The sequence below is a fragment of the Pestalotiopsis fici genome (assembly GCF_000516985.1).
Source record: "Pestalotiopsis fici W106-1 unplaced genomic scaffold PFICI_Scf_7, whole genome shotgun sequence".
NCBI lineage: Eukaryota > Fungi > Ascomycota > Sordariomycetes > Amphisphaeriales > Sporocadaceae > Pestalotiopsis > Pestalotiopsis fici.
Genome location: NW_006917097.1, coordinates 2,653,945 through 2,674,657, shown reverse-complemented (window position 1 = coordinate 2,674,657; position 20,713 = coordinate 2,653,945). Strand labels below are relative to the sequence as shown.

Below are 20,713 nucleotides of genomic sequence, written 5' to 3'. Positions count from 1 at the left end.
CCCGAGGTCACCCCAGCTTACGGTAGCGGTGGCTTTTACTTCCAGGCGGGGTGCTGTGCGGGGACCTTTGCGCGCCAATGGTGGCAAACCAAAAATACCAAGTGCAATTCTATAACACCGGGTATTTGCAGTTCTTTGCACACATGTAGGAAACCAATAATTTGTTGCGGAGCTGCAGGTAACACCTACGTGCAATATCGAATAGTTTTCGGTCCGTGGCGCTTGATAGGCAATGTTCAATTTCTACTGATTGCCAAGGTACCGCTGCAATACTCCGGGCTGGGAGGCAGGACATTTCTCGTTGAGACTTGCTGCATGTAGCAGCCACTGCTCAATAATGCATGCAGTCGTAATTTGATATAATCACCAGATAGGCGATTGAGCAACATTGATCACCGAGACGATGCCTATGTACTAACAAGTCAAGGGACAATTCGCAATGCCCTTTTCTTGCCAACGAATCCGTCGGATAAATCATCAGCAGTTGTCGCGGGTCGCTAGCCACTTTCAAGATACCAACATATTGTGGCTGTGGCCAAATACTAAAGACTGATGAGAACTTTCAAAATTGGCCCCACCGTGACTCCATGACCACCCCATCTGTCTCGCCGTCATTTATTTTCCAGGATGGTGAAAGTCTTCTTGCTCCTCTTTGCCCGTCTGGCGGCAGCTGGGGCGCTCTGGTCAACCAGCCCAGCAGTCTCCACGGATGTGATGCGCCAGGCATATTGCGTTGGGAATGGAAGGCTTGGTGCAATGCCTTTCGGTCAACCTGGCCAAGAGATGCTCAATCTGAATATTGACACCCTCTGGTCTGGTGGACCATTCCAGCTTTCCGTAAGCTTCTGCCTCCCGCAATTTCTAATGATGGGCCAAAATCTAACAAAGAAGACTTATAATGGGGGAAACCCCAACACAAGTATGATAGACGTGCTTGCAGAAGTCCGTGCCGAGACCTGGTCAACTGGAATAACGAGTGAGCTTATGTGACTCGGTTCGAAAGCGATTCAAAGCTCACAATATCCAGACGATACTGCGCTCCATGGTGACACATCGGCCTATGGTAGTTTCAAGGCTGCCGGAAACCTGTCGGTCACAATTGATGGCATCAGAGACGATTTCAGTAGCTTCAACCGGTCTCTAGATTTGAAAACTGGCATTCACACGACCTCCTTTTCTACAGATGTTGCCAACTTCACCTCGACGGTATATTGCACTTTGCCAGATCAAGTATGCGTCTACAATCTTGAATCTTCAGACTTTCTGCCGCAGGTAGCTATAGCCTTGGGAAACATTGTCTCCAGCAATCAAGGAGGACTTACCTTGGGGTGCAACTCCCAATCGGCCAGTTTGACGGGGTATACACAGAATAGCAATCCGATTGGAATGAAGTGGGACATCATTGCGCAAAATTCCACCCCGGGTACCTGCAATAATGAGACCGGGACACTTGTCGTGCCGGGAAACTCGTCTTCAGCGTTGACCATTGTTATAGGGGCGGGGACCAACTACGACCAGACCAAGGGCACCAGGGAGTACAATTATAGCTTTCAGGGTGCTGACCCGGCACCTCTAGTTGCCGAGACGGTTTCCAAAGCTATTCAAATTCCCGAAAAAGAGCTGCGCGCCGCCCATGTTGCCGACTATAGCAATTTCGAGAGCCGTTTTCTGCTCAGTCTGCCCGACACGCAGGGCTCCTCTGGTGTCAGCCTTGATCTGCTCCTCACCAATTACAACTCCAATCTGACTTCAGGCGACCCATATTTGGAGAAACTCATGTTTGATTATGGCCGACATCTTTTGATCGGTTCTTCGCGTGACAATAGCTTGCCGCCAAACCTACAGGGAGTGTGGTCCAATCTTGACAGCGCGGCTTGGTCCGGCGATTACCATGCAAATATAAACTTGCAGATGAATCTGTGGCCAGCACAACAGACGGGGCTGGGCGAGTTGCTTGTCAGCGTGTGGAATTACATGGAAAATACTTGGGTTCCCCGCGGTACCGAAACAGCTCAGCTTCTATACGGAGCCAGCGGTTGGGTCACTCATGACGAAATGAACATTTTCGGACACACTGGGGAAGCCATTATGGTTTGCTTGCGCGCATGCTTGCTACCTAATAGTCGAAGACGCTAACAGCCATGCAGAATGAAATCATATGAGACGTCTGCAGACTATGCTATTGCACCGGCCTGGATGATGCAACATGTTTGGGACAATTACGAGTACTCGCAGGATTCTCAGTGGTGGTCTGAACAGGGTTGGCCCCTCTTGAAAGGAGCAGCGGAGTTTTGGTTGAATCAGCTCCAGGTCGATCAGTTTTCCAACGATAGTTCGCTGGTCGTGGTGCCCTGTATATCCCCAGAGCACGGACCGGCGACCTTTGGATGCACACACTGGCAGCAACTTCTTCACCAATTGTTTGAAATCGTTCTTGTTGGGGCTCCAGCCGCGAACGATAATGACAATGAATTCTTGGCCAACATTACGACATTATTAGCGTCTGTCGACAAGGGTCTGCATTTCGGTACTTGGGGGCAGATCAAGGAGTGGAAGGTCCCTGAATCTGTCTACAATGACTACAAAAACGACCAGCACCGGCATATTTCCGAGCTTGTGGGATGGTACCCTGGCTGGTCCATCAACTCGCTCCAATGCGGTTATAGTAATTCGACAATTCAGACGGCCGTCAACACCACTCTTACTAGCCGTGGTACCGGCTTCGAGAACTCGGACCCGGGCTGGGCCAAGGCCTGGAGATCAGCTTGCTGGGCCTTGTTGAACAACACTGAGCGTGCGTATTACGAATACCGCTATACGATTGACGAAAATTTTGCCTCCAACGGTCTGTCCTTTTCCAGTGGTGCGCCAGGATCTTTACAGCCATATGGTGCTTTTCAGATTGACGCCAATTTTGGCCTTGTCGGAGCTGGGCTGAGCATGTTGGCTGTGGATCTACCAGTATCGAGCAGCTTTGACGGGACTCGAGAAGTAGTTCTTGGTCCCGCCATTCCCGCAGCCTGGGCTGGTGGAAATGTTCAGGGGCTGCGCATTCGTGGTGGGGGTTCCGTTGATTTTGACTGGGACGACGCCGGTGTCGTCCATCAGGTTACCGCACGGGATTTGGCTACGAATGTACGCCTGCTGAATATTGAGGGAGATGTGCTGTACCCTTAAAACCTTTCACTCTAGCTTGTATGGTAAAAAGAACTGCACAATCCTCTTGGAGGCGACCAGGCTAATTGGCAAATGTTGTCTAAAGCAATTCATTCATCTGAACAACTGTCATCAAAGCTGCGACTATTCAGGAATTCCAATACACGCCCGGAACACGCCACGTAAAACTTCCATTGGGATCAAGCAGATTCGTGGGTCATCCTTGATGCTGAGAAGACTGGTACCATAACCATAAACTAGATGAATAGAATCCCCAAGTACAAAGTAGGGCTTTATGGTCGTTGACTGCTACTCCGTAACTCCAGGCCAGACATGCCATTGCCGAACAAAATATTATAGAGGCAATCTGACAATACCGCCAATGGTGGAGTTGCCATTGGACTGTGATGTGGTGACGTATAAATATTGCAAATCTTGACAAACGCGGCCCTTGGCAACTGACGAGGCGGCGCCCAGTAGACTGGAGTTGAAGGCAACACGGCTCGTCTTTTCCACGATATCAACCTCGATGATGACGTCTGGTCCGTTCATAGCAACCCAAGCCTTTTGACCATCGACGGAGAGCGCAAAGTCGTCAGCCACCCAGAGTCCTGTAGCAAGGATCTCTGCGGCGCCTGTCTGCTCGCCAGTAGCTAGCGATATCGGCATGCGGCCGAATATTCCCTGGTTCAGGTTGGTAAAGTATATAAAATTGCCGTAAGTGTGAATTCCATTGACAGCGACCGCGAGGTTAGTTGTATTGGGCGTGGCGAGGAGCGGGTCCTGGCTGACTACTGCAAACTCCCCAGTCGTAACATCGAGACGTGTGACAGTGCCCAGCAGGGAGTCAGCCAAGAGAATATTATTCGTGTCGTTGGTGCCCAAATGTGTCATGCCATTATATAAGCCCCCGGTGCTGTCGTTGCCAGCAAGAACGATGGCAGGTGGTTGGACAATTGTACCATTGGCAGAAATTTGAAGACCACGCAGGTCCACTTTCCACACCTCATTGAAAGGATTGGGCATAGTGAGAGCAGCACCACCCGTAATGTAAAACACATCTTCCTCCAACTCTGCTATGCCGAGAAGAGCATTGAGATTCGAGGATTGGTGAAGCAAAATAGCATCAGCCCCGTACTGTTTGCGTGGAGAAGTGAGGTAAAGAGAGGAAGACCGGGTAGATGTGGTGATGATATCTCCATTACGACGGATCGCGAGGTTTTCAAGGGATGGAACTTCTGGTATTAATTGTATTACCATCGCTTGGTCGGTATCGCCTCTGATGGAATGAGGTCGCCCATAGGCTATTTGAACGGCTGAAAGGCCAACAAGGCCACGCAAATACGTCGATGGCAGCATCTTTGCGAGGCTGTTCTCAGTAAGCCAGATAAATTCAGTAGATGAGTTTGACGGATCTGGCAAGAGGAAGATGTAAAATCGACGAATGCCAGGAAACGTATATAAAGATCTCCAGATTCACTTGAGGAATTGCGCTGCCCCACATTTGGATGGACACCACTTTAAGTTACAAAGCATTGCCAAGAATCTCAGGAGTGGATGCATTTTTGTCTTTATCTCCGTGGATGCTCTTGAATAATTCTAACCATCAAAAGCATGCGGGCCACAGTTTGCCTCATGGACATGGCCCATACTCCATGCTCACGACGAAGACTCCTTGAAAACATTAAAATATCAATGCTGCTAAATAACAATGACATTGATTGTGGAGCACTCCTGAAAAGTTTTACCAGGTTGATATAGTCATGACTCGGCCGGACTTAGGCATTAACGGATCTATGCGAGGACAATCGCAAGGAAAACCTTATTGCGTGCTTGAATTGATCGTCGCGACATGCTTTCGGGTCGTGGACTTCGTATCGAGAATTCTACGCAAAAAATGCCAGCCTCCAACCATATGTAGATTTGTTGTAACTTATCTCACTTTATTGGCTGGCGAATCAAACATCGATCCGGGTGGTACAAGGCTAGTGTATCCCTAGAAGAGCTATAGTAGACGCTCAAGATGCAAGTGGTCGGGCACTAGGCTTCGGGCTTCAACGGTGGCTACTGTACTCCGATGTCTAATCACGTACCCTAGGGATGATGTTACTAGCAAAATTAACTACGAACTGTGACGACCAGAGTCCTCAACATACTAGACTACTAACGTGATTGTTGATTTATATGGGTATGTACATATTTACTAAACTGTCCTCAATCAGGGCATGGCAGCTACAGTCACTGGAAACGGCCTTGAGCTCAACGCTGCAATGAACTGGAAAGCAGACAGTAAACCATTTTCTCATCGCATTTCGTAGAAATTGGCGATTGCTGACTAATATGCACATGTACTTTGGAGATAAATCAGATTTACAATCTTGTTCATTTCAATACGGGCACAGCTCATGATGAGCTATGAGTGGCGCCACAATATCACACTTTGATGGTTTTTCTAATGATCTAGCAGCCTACTTCAGTTACAACATGTACCTTGGTCTACTCCCACACACCGCCTGACTATTGTCGCAACGTAAAGATCCTTCAAATCAGGTTACTCGAGGGACTTCTTCCAGCACTGCTCGAGCATATCCCGAATATTCAAAGGCTTCAGATCAGAAAATGTCTGATTTAGTGATCCCTCCCTCTGAATATGTGCCAGCCCAGCAACTGTCCACTGTTCAAAAATGGACTGGAACCACTGGAATCTCTGCTTCGGGAATCTCGGGTACAGAGATTCGTGTTGAGGAAGCTCTGTTATTTCAAACTTCTTCAGTTTGTCCATGGAATCGTAATATACGGTGAATTTGGTTCCTATTTCATATCAAATCAATAAATCATCGTTGAAAGTGGGTTTGGGGGGTTTATCTACCTTTGAATTCTTCCGCCAGCTTGACAAAATCTTTGAATGTCATCTCGTCGCCAGAAATCCGAAGCTCTTTGGGCCACTTGTCTAGGTCAAGGGCTGCGACTAGGAATCTGGCAACGTCAAAAGTATGTGTAAACGTTACCATTTCATCACCAGTACCCGGAATGGCCGCGGCATTGTTTGCTATGGCAATAACAAAGGCGTTCGGCGCCAGATATGACTTGATGGGCGGAGCACTAAAGTAATCCAGAAATATCCCGTTGAGTACCACGGACCATTCGAGCTCAGCCTTTGCTAGCTCATCCAGGCAGTCAAAGTAGTCCTGCAGAGGGGGCAGTATATCTACACCACTGCAACGAAACTGTTAGCTGTAAACCTCCGTGCATTGCGTGGTTGGAACAGTCTTACTCCCTGGGATAGTCAATACTAAAGCTGGTAGGAATAAACCTCGCCACAGAAGACGCGGCAGCCGAGGCTTTGATGAGGTTCATCTGGGACTTCTTGAGTGAAGTCCCCGTGATAGCAAACGCGCATATGACAGTGTGGACTTTATGTTCTGCAAGAACTTTGGTCAAGCTGTCCAAGTCATCATAATTGGCCTGAACTGTTGGGAGGACAGCAGTATCATTACTTGACTCCTGATATGATTATTACCTAAGCCACTGGAAGAGACGGAATCAAGTACTTACTCGACGGCTCAAGATGATTGCCTCATGTACCTCTTGCTGGGCAAGCGTCTCTGCAAGAGCCCGCCCGACAGCTCCCGTTCCTCCTGCGATCGCGACTTTGACCATTGTGTACGTATACCTGGTTGTTTGAGTATACCAGACCAAATGTTCATACAAATGAATACCTTTCGCTTTTTCACCACGTTGGGAAATTCTAATCGGGGTTAAGCCGGAAATTGGGTTAAGCCCGTCAAACCTAAAATAATTGGCGGGCATGAAGTATACTTGATGGATAAAAGCTTTGCCAGAACAGTGGATAACCTCAGGGGCGAAGAATTGAGTGGATTGTGTCATTATAACGACCACGAGAGGCGTGCAGCATGGATCAATTCAACGAACAGTTAACATCCTATCCAACCAATTCAATCTCAGAGCTGGAGTGTATCGCAACGCCGTTATAATATTTCGCTTTTGAATTACGCCACGCTTCCCATCATCTCAGTGGTTAAATACACATTGCCTCAGTATTATGGACACTTTCACGATTCAAATAGTAACGGGGGCCATTCTGATTATGTCACGAGGCTTAATAAACCTCTTGGAGCTAAATATATATTCAAGGTGCAGTTGCGCACGAAAGTGATGTATATGTACAAGAAAATAGCTACTCATCGCCGGGTTTCGTCGAAAAGAATCAATGCGGCTGCAAATCATCCGCATTTACAGCTTTCCGTTACCGAACCATCGACCGCCGCCCCGGTGACCGCCAAAGTGGCCTGAGGGAGAGGCGCTCTGACTTGGGCGTCCACTTTGGTGGCTCGCAGTCTGGCTGGGAACGCTGGGGAAACCAGAGCTACTGAATCCACCGAACCCACCGAATCCACCAGTGGCATCACTGGCCTGAGCAGCCGCCGAGCTGGCAGTCGGGGCAGAGATGGCTTGGGAAAATGTCGCGGTCTTGGAGGCAGTTGATGTCTTGGCGGCGGCGATAACGGACGAGACAGATTGGCTGCTGCTGCTGCTGCTGCTGCTGCTATCGTCCTGGGAAGTCATGGCGGGGATGGTGAGCTTCGCGAATGTCCAGGTCTTTCCGCCGTCCGTGGTGAGCATATCGCTATAGGTAGCACCGTTGGAAGCACCTAGGGTGTCGATGAAGGTCTCATCGGCGGCTTCGAGAATGATGGTCGAGTTGACCCAAGTCTGCTCGGAGATGGTTCCCGTGCACTCGCTGCCATTGTCGTCGTTGCACTCAATGGCGGTGCCCCAGCCCAGCATGGGACCAGAAGTCTTGTTGAAGGTAGACAGCAGATCACCAGTGACTGCATCGGTCATGGTCCTTTCAGCTTGTCAGTGTGCATTCTAGCTTGTTTGGACTCTCGGGGTATTCACTGCAGCCAGAGGTAGCTCTCCTTGTCGATGAGAGTGTAGTTGAGGAGGATACCGTTCTCGTAGTTGACGTCGGCGGTTGTCAGCTCTCCAACCCATTGGTTGGGAACACCGGCATCAGTGTTTCCGTAGACCTCGGAAGAGATACACCTTTGCTTGAGAGTCAGCCTCAAATACCTCCAGAAATCATGTATGAAAAATGCTTACCAGGTGCTATCAGCATCGGCGCCGCTGCACTCGCTCTGGCCGGCGGGGTATGATCCAATGACACTCTGGATGAGATCACCGGTGCCATTGGAGATTCCCAGCCAAAGGTACAGCAGACCCTCCTGGCCAGAAGGCATCTTTCCTGGGTAGATGGTGGTGGTGGTACTGATGATCTCCTGTTTGGCCGGTCCCAAACTGACGGCCGGTCCCCAGGAGTCACGCTTTCCGAACATGGAAGAGGCCGCGGCCGAGGCTGCGGCCGACACCATCAGGCTGCCCATTGCTACTCTTGAGTACATATCGATGAAGTGTGAGATGGAATCGATCAACGAGAGAATGTGTGAATTGTATGAGTTACAAGAGATATGTGGGGCCTGCCACTGAGTAAGAAAAAGAATGAATGTGGTAGGGTGTAAATGATGTTGTCGGATAGGACCAGAAACGAGTACCAGAGAGATGGAAGACGTCCATCGCTTTTTATGTCATAACCATCGACCTTACTTTCGCTCGTGGATTACATAAATACGTCTTTGACTTCGTTTAATTGCAGGAAAGTTTCCCCTGTCGCCATTCACTCCAAACAGGTTAACATGTTTCCTTTTGAAAGTCGTACGGTGTTTATATCCATGTTTCTACGCGATCGCTTGTGGGTACGACGGAATACAGGCCCTAGACCCTGTCTTCCGGACGTGGAGCATTTCCCCCCTGTGGCAGCGCTCGGAGCACTACTGCTGGATGCTCATTCCGGGAGCTTTCGCCGCGCGCCCAAAATAGATCGCTTTTAGAGCAAAAAGCAAAAAGTAGAGGTTTGGAACAGGTAGTAGGTCAGTAATAACTGCTCCACGATAATTCTCAGCAGTCAAAGAAACCAGCTGGATGCTGGCGGTGAAATATAAAGTTGAGTAGCTCTCTTGCCCCCAAAAAGTCAACGGTTGTCCGTGGAGCTTTGGGGGCCCTTTTCTTAGTTCTGTTTCAACTTTCGACAACCACTAGTGGTTAATCAATCAGCAACAAGGTCATTTTTCCATCCAGGGGTCCAGTGACTGAGGCCCACATCTAAGCAAGCAAGCGAAAGTCGTCCGAATTGAGACCCCCGATTCGGGACCCGGCAGGATGGGTCTGTCTGTCGTCGCCTAGCTCTGTCTGTATTAAAGTGATGCATGTAATCATGTATTGCGACTAATTATTTTGCTGTATGTAGGCCCAGATCACCTCGCCAGTTAGCTAAATTTCCACTATGACCACCCGACTAGGCCTACAGGTTCTAATCTACGCCATAGCTGGGTGTTCCGATCGTGCCTTTGAGGCTCAATTGAGTCGTGGGGCGGCGTTACAATGCTAATTGGGGCCAAGACTATCAAGCTTTTTAAACAAGAACGTCACGACATCTCGGTAGCCTTGAAACGCTACTCGGGCCTTGCTGTGAATCCTGTAGTCTCGCAGCTTTGTTATCATTCACGGGATGCCTGATGCTGTCCTCATGCATTGGACCTATGATGTTGCACTCTCTCATGCCAGTGTGGCGGACATGGGCGTCAATTTGTAACCAAAAATTCCACGAAGCATAATTGTAAATGAAGCGTGGTCTGACGTTTCTCATGCAATGATAAGAGAATCGTGTGTTCTTTTTCAAAACAATGCTTGCATCAACATATGATCACAAACGTCTGTTGAGTCCATACGAACGTGACTGAGCTGTATACGTTGCAAAGATTACCAAGCATGCGACAGAGAAGTTATGCAAGAAAGTATCTGTCTCACGTCCAGAGACGAACGCGGCTATTTCGATTTTTGCAGATTTCATCAGGGGTCCTGCAATTCAAGAACGCTCTTATAGGCTCATCAGTCGTGGGATCTCCAAGAGACTTTGCAGCTGACCACTTTGACGCTGATTTGGGCAATCATCTATAAAAATCCCATAACACCTGAATAGCCTGCAGCAAGCCATGTAGGAGTCAACCACTCATCGTTGAAGGATAGCCTCGGGGGTGGACAGTGAGGTGGGCTGTGTCATCACCACCACCATGAGAGCATGTTCTGAGATACCTTCACTAGGTACCATTTGATCTACGGCCCTGATGAGGTTGAATACTGATGAAGATAATAGAACTCTCTATCAACTTTCTAGTTACACTACGAACACTGTATTATAGTGTTTTTTAGATTGTCTTTAATTAATGTAGCCATCAATGTGCCCGGGTCTGCATTTCTACCTAATATCAAACAATGCCTCATCTTTATCCCCACGAGTACGGTCTTGGAAGAGTTCTCCATTCATCACTCCATCGACGTAAGCCCCTCCAATCAACTTCCAGATTTGCACTCCATCATCCGTCTTGAATTGACGTAATACAGTTGGAACACTACATCCATAGAGGATACAGAGCATATCGCCAATCTTGGTTTCTCGAGGACCAATGCCTACTAATGCCGTGCCTACAGAATCAATCGCGCTCAATTGGAACACCCGCCGGTCCCAGATTGTATCTCTCAAGTTTTCAAGAAATTCTCGCAGATTGCTGGGAATGTCATCGTCGAGTAACTCCAGAATGTCAACATCCAGCAATTGATCAAACGCAGATCGATGACCAAGTGAGTGACGGCCGTTGGTACTGAGCTGCTTCAATAGTTGTATCAACTTTGGGTATTTCTTTGGTGCTTGATTTCCTGCCATGTCGCGATCTGCGCAAAGTATGCGCCAGATGATTCGAGACAACTCGTTAGCATCCGAATCAGGAGTCGCCCCAAGAATGGCTAAGCAATCCCTGGTGATAACTGCACCTGCCATTCTTGCTGATCTTCGTACCACTTCACCAATAATAAAACCCTTTGCAATCAAGGCGCCTTTGAAAGCGCCTTCTTTGCCATGCAGTTCTATCGTGACTTGTGGTTTCTTTCCACCATGACAATTATACGAGCGGCTTTCGCTGGTACCGACCAATTCTTTTCCATTTAGCCGATGCGTCAAACGTCTGCAAGGGTCACCAAACGGCAGATAGTGTCTGCTAACTATCCACGTCGGATATCCTTCGTCTGGAGAGACTGGTGCCCAGGGCCGGCAAATGATATCAAGGGATCCGTTTCTGCAGCAATGAAGGATGAAGTCGGCAAAGACTTCCATGTCGCTTTTGTCGTAATTCGGTTCGATGAGACCAGAATTATCTGCAGGTTTGAAAGGAGACGATCTGAGATCGTTAGCCAGGTTAAGTAATGCGTAGATGGTGTCGCGCTTGTCGCTTGTTTCAGTAAATCTAGCAGCGTCCACAAGGTTTTCCAAGGACAGCCGGCGTTCCAATGTAGATGCATGTGAAGTCCTTGAGACTGCCTTGCTAATCAAACTGAATAATCTGACTGCGGATGAATCGTTAAACTTGTGGATGGAATAATTATCCACTGTCTCCGGTAGATCTACGACAGGTGATTGCCCTAGCAAAAGCTGCGACTGGATTTGAATCACAGTCTTTAGGAGATCAGTCAAATGAACCTGACGATCTCCACAACAGAGTGTTGCGTCCTGCGCAAATGCTGCTTCTTGAACAATCCAACCACGTTGAAACCACACTCTACTCAGAAGACTAAGCAAAGCTGTAAACTCGTGATCCTTCCACCGGATTGTTTCCCATACATAGTCCGATTCGGCCACTTTTCTGATGAGGTCCATGGCAAGAGAACTTGTCGAGTTGTGCTCTCCCAACCAAATGAACACACGGCTGGCCTGGTAGTAGATTTTGGCCATCTGTTTCACCTGCGCGTTCCGTTCGAGCGTGTTCTTTTGGTTGATACATAAATCATCTATCCAGATATTGATCCGTCCCTCTTGTCGACGGAGGCGCTGCAAAGCTTGTAGAAGACTTGGTCTTATCATAATCGCATTGCTATCGACATAGCAAAGGTGAATTGCGGGTTCTTCCCCCCAGACATAACTCAACGCATGGTATGCTGGGGGCTGCTCAAGATTGCTAATCTCCAGGTAACAATCGATGTCCTCTCCCATGACGCCTGGTTCCAGGACTAGAACCCGAAACTCCGATTTTGCAAGGCCTATGCTGTATATTGCATCGCGGGACCCGGCCGACAGTGATCGCAAATCCATTCGAGCAACCTCATTTCGCAGCCGCCGCTGTGCCCTCTTTCGTCCCTCGCCGTAAACCACTGGCATGGTGACATTGAATATGCCCAGGAGGCAGTATACTATATCCTCCTCGCGTAATGTATAACGACCATGGACCCATGACTCGCGTTCCGCAACGGTGAAGTCGGATAATGGTGCACCGCGAAGAGCTTCTGCGGGGATTCTAGTAATGTCGTGAATTAAATGCTCCAAGGATTGTTTGTCGCCTAACATGGTGGCATCCGCCGAGTAGAACTCAACCACAGTTGGAGCGAGAAGTTCTTGCAGCATCCATCCACGAGTAAACCATCTACTATGGCGCATCATTTGTAGGCGGTCCTCGTGAGATTTTCCGCCAACATCCTGTAGGGAGACATAACATTTCGCTGCATTTTGAAACCACCGAAACATAGAGTTAATGGCTTCTGTCAGCTCTACCGGATATGTTGCGTCAATGCAACAGGAATCCACCCAGAAATAGCTCAATCCATCGCACTCTGCCTGCTGCCTGCAGAGAAAAAGCTTTTCATAGCCAGACTTAGTTTTCCAATTTCCGTTCGATATATCTTGGAAAGTCACCTCCTCACTATCGGGTCCCCTCATATGCGATAAAATAGCATACGGTGGAGGGTCATTTCGGTAGGAGGTTAGAATTAGCTCGCCGTCGTCAGAAAAATGGAGAAGCCGCATCGTCGCAGATGGGGTAGTCCGGTTCGTGGCCAAATGAAAGCTTGACAGATCCGTTAACAGGATTTAGGAGCAATTTGGCGGCTTTACCGTCGAGTAGTGCGCGTCCATATCGCGAATAATATTTGAATTACTGTTTCTTTTCCGATGCAACTGGTTGAGGGAAGGGAATGTCTCTGCTTCCGTGATGTCGATCTGACGACGCATAGGGCCTAACTGAGCCTCGTTATTGACGAACCCCGCATGAGCAAGCAGGTTGGCAGGGCCCTTCTAGGCTCACCATTACTGGCAACGTCAGATGGTATTCGAATCGGCCCGCGCCTCAAACTAAGACGCAGGCCGCGGGGAAATGTGAATCAATAAATCAATACAGTACCGAACCTAGTAACCTAAGGTTACCTAGGTAATCTGCCTAACCCTGTTTGACGACTTTTTCAGTTACGCCCTGCCAATTACCGTACCCGTGGGGCGTAAATCTAAGCCCGGTTACCTGCAGCTTGGCATCACTCTACTGAAAATGATACCTGCATTATAAGCCTACACTGCCTGCCCGCACCCAGTAACAAGTAGACCAGTGTAGATTCCAATAGCAAAGCACCACCCTATCATTGCTTAACATACATTGGATGCTCGCAGAATTAGATCAAGGACAAGGGTCGATTGAAAATTACGCGTGCCTTTAAAAGAAGTCTCTCTGGTGGTCTGTGCGAATTAACACGTCGCTTCGCAACAAATTCGGAGCAACGAGCCCGTTTTATTCATCCAAAAAGAAGGAAAAGGTTTAATGGCTCGTGCTTAAGGTATGATTGACCCTCATCCTTGTTTCCATTGTAATCATCTCATGGGATGACTACAATATTATTCTAGTCGCAGACATCCGATCACCTGCCCAGCCAGCCTGATCAGCCTTGCTCTGTGTTGATCTACCCAGCACTAATCGAATCACGTAAAAGTGTGTAGTCCCTCATGGCGCAGCAACAATATTGCAAGCCCTGCTCGCAAAATCCTAGTCGCTGAGACACAGACTTCGTACAAGTATCCCAGTAAGGAAAAGAAAGAAAAAAGGCATGTGTTTATGCAATCCCTCGCGTGTTACATTCACTGTTTTCGGCTACGACGTATGCTTCGAGCAAACTGACTCTTCATAGTGCGTATATTCTCGCATACGCCCTGTTCTGGTAGCAAAGTATGAACCATTTCATTGCAGCGAATTAGCCCTTATTCTTGTTTGCGGTGAGAAGGTCAAAGTGTCGACGATGCATGGAAAGTCCGCCCTTCATCACTCCTGGCAAACCTTGGTGATATGTCATCCATGCTTTGTGTGACGATGCCAGCAATCAACATACGCCCGCGCAATAGGTTCGCAGTGTCCATAGCATTCCTTGGAAAGGCTTAGGAGTGGTTGCTGGATCTAGCTATCAATATATTGAGGCAATCGCCGTACCCATTATTAGATTGAGACGACTGGTTTCGGGCTCAGCTTTAACGAGAGACGCTTGCATCAACTCGATCATGGATTTGACAAATTCGAGATTTCCTGTGCTGATATGATGAGGAACACTTGATGGAGGTGCAGTGAAGCAGCTTACATAGTATATTCACACGCTCATCGACTGCGGCCCTTACAACATTTGGCGGCGATTGAGGTGTGAAATCTTCATCAATGCAAGGTATTTTCTTGCGCCGTGCTCTGCACTAATGTTGCAAGTACAAACCAAACGCGTGTTTTTGTTTTTCACAGAAGTCGTCCAGGGTATGGAAAGCTAGGCACTCGCTTTCAGCAAGACTTTCCCATACCGTAGACGGCGTGGCTCGTCCTCCTTCCCATCCGCGAGTGGTTCGGCGAAATCCCGTTCATACACTCTACGGACTCTAAATGATCGGCCAAACACCGACGATCAGCGACTCATTAGACGCCATGACACCCAAACTGTAAACGTTTGACAATAAATGCAGGAAACCCTTTTGCAATTGGACTCCCCACATGCTGTGTTCGATGTCAGGAAACCGAAGTCCGCACGTGTGGATAGTCATTCTGCCTTATAACCGGATTTAGTGCACAGCGTATTGATTCGGCAGAGTGCGTACCTTCTGATGTATCCGAAGAGTTCCACTGTTCTGAAGTACCTGACCGGAGTTTGCGGATTTTGCCAGAGATTAAAATCACCATTGTGTCTTGCAGTATCAAGTGAAACAATTAAATGCTAGACACATTCAAGACGACCACTTTAACAGACGAAACTTTCAAGGGTGGTCATCGAGATGGCTTGCGTTTCACGCATGGGATCTATCAAGAGATTGACAGCACAAACGAAAGCTGGATAGGACTACTCTGCCCCTGTTTTGCTTCTCTCATGCTACCTCGTTTGAGTTTTCAAAAGATATCAGTTGCCTACAACTACTTGAAGACCAGTTATAGAGTACTCCAAGCGCTATGATCCCTCGAAAATACTGGAGAGGCGCCATGTTCGGGCTTCGAGTGATTGACAAAACATTGGAAACACGATTCTAGAGGGTTTGGTCCTCTTGAAGTTTCGGTACTACAAATGAATACCCACACTTTGTACCTACATTGGCGAAGTCAGTACAATATCCATTCTGCAAGCATAGTCTCTACAAGAGTTAGGTAGTTATTAGCGGATATCTTCAACGTGGTTTGGTAATTTTGTTTCAATGATAGGTGATCGACGCCATAATTGTCCGAGTTGAACTGCCACCAACCTTCTCAAGGTATGAGACACTAGTCCTTGCCACTTACTGCAACCAAGTGTCGGTGTCAAGCCGTATCATGTCCAAGACATGCCAAATGATTTGTAGCCAAGGCTGATCTAGTACCCACAGAGCTTCGCCCAACTACCCCAGACTTTTGGTTCCATACTAATGCAGGTAGCTCGTGTGGGATGTCCATAGACAAGGTCTAAGTCATACAGACTGCTTTCAGGACCCATGCCCCTTGTGAATACAAAAGGGCATCATACTCCAAGTTGAATCCAGATTTCTTGTCTCTGTACTCACCAATACCCACCTCTTGACCATTATAATTATACATATTCAGTCATCTCTTTAACCTTGATACCAATGACGAGCATTAATAGCAAAGAGTCATCGGCTCAAGCGAGACCTATGGTGGAGGAAGATGAGCTCAAGACGGACAATCGTCTAGCCATTGCTCAAGGCATGTCAGAAGAAGAGTTTTTGGACGCCGAAAAGAGCCTCAAGCGCAAGCTCGATGTACGCCTTCTCGCTTGTTTCTGGCTCATTTTTGTCATGAATTATCTTGATAGAGTAAGTAATCTCTCGCAATAAAGCATCGGGCTTACATCAGTGACGGCATTTAACTTGTAATCAAACACGCAGAACAATATTGCGGCGGCCAAGACTGCTGGCATTGCCAAGACCTTGGGATTGACATCGACTCAATACGCGACTGCAGTAGCCATCTTATTCATTGGATATATCCTGGCTCAGATTCCTTCCGATATGTTCTTGGCCGGCATTCGTCCTTCCATCTATCTTCCAGGTTGCATGGCTTTGTGGGGACTACTGTCCGTCCTGACTGGGCTTGTCCATAATGCTGCCGGTCTCTATGCCGTACGATTCTTTCTTGGTATTGTTGAAGCTGCGTTTTTACGTCAGTTCACACCTTTCACTCTTCTATCAATTGCGAATCTCTCAAGTGCTAACTGTTGTACCCTATAGCCGGTGCCCTCTTTCTTATATCCTCCTGGTACCGTCGCTCTGAGATGGGATTTCGCAGTGCCATTCTTTTCTCGGCTTCACAGCTTGGCAGTGCCTTCTCTGGGTTGATTGGTGCCGGTATACACAATAGTCTCAATGGTGCTCGCGGGTTGGAGTCGTGGCGATGGCTTTTCCTCATCGAGGGCTCCATTACCATATTCATTGCCTTTTGCTCCATGTTTATACTGCCGGATTGGCCATCTACCACTCGCTGGTTGACTCCCACGGAACGTGCCGTGGCCGAGTGGCGTCTGATCCAGGATGCAGGCCAGGTCGATGAAGACGATGGCAACTGGATGCATGGATTCAAGCTTGCTTTTACAGACTGGCGTCTTTACATCTTTGGCTTCATCTTTATTTGCATCCAAGTCACTTCTGCCGTTTCCAACTTCTTTCCAACTGTTGTCCAGACCTTGGGGTTCAATACGGTTGACACGCTGCTCCTCACAGCCCCGCCTTATATCCTGGGGCTCATTGTCGGCGTCGCCAACAATTGGTCTGCCGATCGCCACAAGAACTCTTCATTCCACATCATGTGGCCAATGGTTATGAGTATCATTGGTTTTGTCATTGGGGCCGCCTCCCTCAATACCGGCGCCCGGTACTTTGCCATGATGCTCATGATTGGAGGGGGCCATGGCTCTAACGCGGTACTGCTGGCCTGGACGCAAAAGACTCTTCTCCGACCCCGAATCAAGCGCGCCGCAGCCGTGGCGTTTGTCAATGCCGTCGCCAATACCTCGCAGGTTTGGACTTCGTACTTGTGGCCTGAAGAGGATGCGTCCCGCTACGTCAAGGCCATGTCCGTTAATAGTTCGTTTGCGCTGCTGGCCATTGCTGCCGCCTTTTTCATGCGCATGGTGCTCCGACAAGCGAACCAGAAGCTCGATGACGGCGCCGACGTTGGCGAAGTCATGAGGGGCGAGGCTCAGGCAGAGATTGTCGGTCTCAATGAGGAAGAGCGACTGGCGAGGCGCAAGGCTTTTCGCTACATCACTTGAGAATTGGAACTTTATGGGTTGGCAAAGCATAAGTGCAGGTACAGTGTAGGGCAAATTGATCTTAGTGGAGGGCAAGTTACATATGAACGATTAGCGTATCTCTTTATAAAATCATGTGTTGTCATTGATATTCGCACTACCTTTACTGTCCTTCCATGAAAGCCCGTCTCAATCGGAGAGAGTCACTATCGTACCAAGAGAACCCTCCCCAGAAGTCACGCAGAAATCAGATCGCCTCATCTGTTCATGACTGTCTGAGTTCTTCTTGTATACCGTAGACACCACACACAATGTTCAAGAATCCGTAGAAGTCCAGCCCCAAAGTCGACGGGGGTTGTCGACAAAGAGGCGTTGGATTTGCTCATCTGTAGCAGCCCAGTTCTTGAACTCCTCGACAATGGCAGCGTCGTTGATTTCGCGAAACTCTTGCGGTACAAGTCTACCACCAGAGGCCGTATTCCCTTCCTTGTTTGACGTGTGTGGCCAGTCAGAGCCGTACACGACCATCTCTGGCCCATTTAACATGATGGTTTGGGCTACTACTCGCATATCGTCGTATAGCGGCTGCTTAAGGGAGTCCAGGTATGGCCCAGATATCTTGACAAACAGCAGCCTGCGCCTGATGAGATCAACCATCTCGGTGAAGCCGGCATTCTGATATGGATCGATGGTATCCAAGGCATTATTCGTCCGTGATCCCACCAGGGTATGTCCAAAGTGATCAGTAACTATCCGTACGCCCAGTGTCGGAATCACATCGTGAAGAGCGACAAAGGTGCGCAATGGTATAAAGACTTGAACGACCCAGTTGTGAATCTTTGCCAATTTCGCGTTTTTTCTAACGGCATCAATAATTTCCTCGTCGGTTCCGCCATCGCCAAAGTTGACTCGCAGGCCGCGCACTCCCTTTTCATGGAAGGATGCGAGCGTTGCGTTACTGATGCTGTCGGGATCCACCACCGCTACTCCTACGCATGTGCCGTTGAAATAGTCGAGACTGTCAAGAAGGATTGAGTTGTTGGTGCCATATACACTCGGCAGCACGATGACAGAGTGTGCTATACCCCGCGATGTTTGGAACTCGGTGGCATTTTCCTTGAGAGCCGCCTTTGGTGTGTAGTCTCGCACGAGCATTAGTAGAGAGAACCCAATGTCTTTATCATGGCTTCTTACCTCTATTTGGGTCCAATTGATAGTTTTCCGGGTCAATGATATGAATATGGGAGTCCCTGTGGTCCTCATTAATCTCTTAGTAGTCTCGTGGCTCATTCAGGGTGCCCATACCATGCGTACTGAGGGAATGTCGAGGTCATGGCAAATGCCGATAATGACAAGTGCCCTACACTTATATACTGAAGCAATCTCATGATTGTTGTTCACACTCTCATGGCAGGTGTAGTTGTGTCATGCGAAACGTTATTCAAGCAACACGAGAAGAACGCCCAGTAACTATTTTATTAGGCGCGCACGAGAGCTTCTGACATTTGAATTTATCCCTCATCGGAGGATGTTACCCGTCTTCATGCATGTATTTTGACATTCCTATGCCATGACAGCTACAAGTTCTGCAATGATCATCGACTTTTGTGGTGCAGTACAACCATCAGAAGCATCATGCATCCGTATCTCCACCCTGTGTGGAACTGGAGTGATCACGTCCATCATTCGATCATGTTCGCCAGTATTCGCAACTTTTGGACGAGATTCGATGCTTCTACACGCACTTAAAATATTCATTTTATAGCTTGTTTCGTCTCCCTGTCAGGTAATTGATGGGCCAGTTGACGAGCAATACTTTGGTGTGATCCGATCGCAACTGGTAGAGAATCCCTAAACGCAATTAAGAAGGAAAGGAAAGAAAAAGCATCCTCCCAATTATGCCGGCAGATGTTCCTCATCCCTGTACTACGAATGACATTCCGTAGCTGTCCCACTATAGGCGTATGAAGACTGTGAGGGGGAAGTTGGAGACAGTAGGACTATGCGTCAAGGGACCATGCAGCACACTACATCCGGACAATACACAGTACTAGTTGAGGAAACGATTTCTTGAGTGGATATGTACTATTTGCCGCACTGGGTTGGTTGACTGCGGGTGGCGGCCGGCCCTAGCGAGTATATCTCGGCTTTTAGCCGACCAGAAGTCATAGGGCTTTACTCATCGGCTACAAAGAGAATGATTGATCATACAAATCAGGCTTATATAATGCAAGATGACGAGTCTTGCCAGCCATCGTCGCATCTTCACTATAGCTTGACGCTAACGATAGTCATTATCATTGCTCGATTACTACCAGTACACACCGGCATACTCGAATTCAACTCGGTCCGGAAATGACGCTGATTCACGTCGGTGAGAATCGTATTGCCCGCCTTGTTCATGAATTAGAGGCTGACAGATCTCAGTCCTTTTCAGATTTCGTCCGGAGGTAACAGCGGAGCACAAGGCAACGTTTGTCACGGAACTCAAGAAGCTCAAAAATCTGTCCTGTGTGAAGGAAGGACGACTGGTTGTAGGGGGCCCGTCCGTGACAGACCCAATTGAAAGGAGCAAAGGGTTCGAATTTTGCTTGGTCAGTTATCACGAGAACATAAAGGCGTTAGAAGAATATCAAGCAAGTAAGGAGCATCATTGGTAAGTTGTATTCAATTCCTGCTTAAGGCTGACGGAACTTCTAACGAAACCAGGGTGACAAGTACATACATGTTCCCCTTTAAAGAGGATTTATGCCGATTTGACTTTGAAGTTGGTGCAGACGATGAGTACATGTGCAATTTCACAGAAATTGCAAACTGTTTAAGCAAAGTTCAAGACGCGAACGGTCTCAATGGTGTTAAAAGTTCATAGGAGGAGATCAGAGAAGAAAGTATCAAATGTATGTACTCTATAGAA

The 20,713-nt window shown here is 48.2% G+C and overlaps 8 protein-coding genes across 8 annotated transcripts; 3 read left to right on the top strand and 5 right to left on the bottom strand.

The window, feature by feature from the left end:
* Positions 1-627: 627 nt before the first annotated feature.
* PFICI_10436 (uncharacterized protein) lies at positions 628-3,177 on the top strand (the record flags this gene model as incomplete). The annotated part of the gene is made up of 4 exons (XM_007839017.1): positions 628-837; positions 892-976; positions 1,028-2,091; positions 2,140-3,177. 4 exons carry the CDS (start codon positions 628-630, stop codon positions 3,175-3,177), a joined length of 2,397 nt encoding a protein of 798 aa, XP_007837208.1.
* A 333-nt stretch (positions 3,178-3,510) lies between these two features.
* Positions 3,511-4,515, bottom strand: PFICI_10435 (uncharacterized protein; the record flags this gene model as incomplete). Its single annotated transcript, XM_007839016.1, has 1 exon — positions 3,511-4,515. The coding sequence occupies one exon, from the start codon at positions 4,513-4,515 to the stop codon at positions 3,511-3,513; it is 1,005 nt and encodes a 334-aa protein (XP_007837207.1).
* Positions 4,516-5,707: 1,192 nt separating this feature from the next.
* On the bottom strand, positions 5,708-6,816 carry PFICI_10434 (uncharacterized protein; the record flags this gene model as incomplete). Its single annotated transcript, XM_007839015.1, has 4 exons — positions 5,708-5,967; positions 6,026-6,372; positions 6,431-6,660; positions 6,712-6,816. 4 exons carry the CDS (start codon positions 6,814-6,816, stop codon positions 5,708-5,710), a joined length of 942 nt encoding a protein of 313 aa, XP_007837206.1.
* A 594-nt stretch (positions 6,817-7,410) lies between these two features.
* On the bottom strand, positions 7,411-8,564 carry PFICI_10433 (uncharacterized protein; the record flags this gene model as incomplete). The annotated part of the gene is made up of 3 exons (XM_007839014.1): positions 7,411-8,026; positions 8,080-8,226; positions 8,284-8,564. 3 exons carry the CDS (start codon positions 8,562-8,564, stop codon positions 7,411-7,413), a joined length of 1,044 nt encoding a protein of 347 aa, XP_007837205.1.
* A 1,928-nt stretch (positions 8,565-10,492) lies between these two features.
* Positions 10,493-12,805, bottom strand: PFICI_10432 (uncharacterized protein; the record flags this gene model as incomplete). The annotated part of the gene is made up of 1 exon (XM_007839013.1): positions 10,493-12,805. The coding sequence occupies one exon, from the start codon at positions 12,803-12,805 to the stop codon at positions 10,493-10,495; it is 2,313 nt and encodes a 770-aa protein (XP_007837204.1).
* Positions 12,806-16,159: 3,354 nt separating this feature from the next.
* Positions 16,160-17,820, top strand: PFICI_10431 (uncharacterized protein; the record flags this gene model as incomplete). The annotated part of the gene is made up of 3 exons (XM_007839012.1): positions 16,160-16,366; positions 16,439-16,712; positions 16,781-17,820. The coding sequence occupies 3 exons, from the start codon at positions 16,160-16,162 to the stop codon at positions 17,818-17,820; spliced, it is 1,521 nt and encodes a 506-aa protein (XP_007837203.1).
* A 294-nt stretch (positions 17,821-18,114) lies between these two features.
* Positions 18,115-18,954, bottom strand: PFICI_10430 (uncharacterized protein; the record flags this gene model as incomplete). The annotated part of the gene is made up of 1 exon (XM_007839011.1): positions 18,115-18,954. The coding sequence occupies one exon, from the start codon at positions 18,952-18,954 to the stop codon at positions 18,115-18,117; it is 840 nt and encodes a 279-aa protein (XP_007837202.1).
* A 1,200-nt stretch (positions 18,955-20,154) lies between these two features.
* Positions 20,155-20,668, top strand: PFICI_10429 (uncharacterized protein; the record flags this gene model as incomplete). The annotated part of the gene is made up of 3 exons (XM_007839010.1): positions 20,155-20,173; positions 20,227-20,455; positions 20,509-20,668. The coding sequence occupies 3 exons, from the start codon at positions 20,155-20,157 to the stop codon at positions 20,666-20,668; spliced, it is 408 nt and encodes a 135-aa protein (XP_007837201.1).
* Positions 20,669-20,713: the final 45 nt, after the last annotated feature.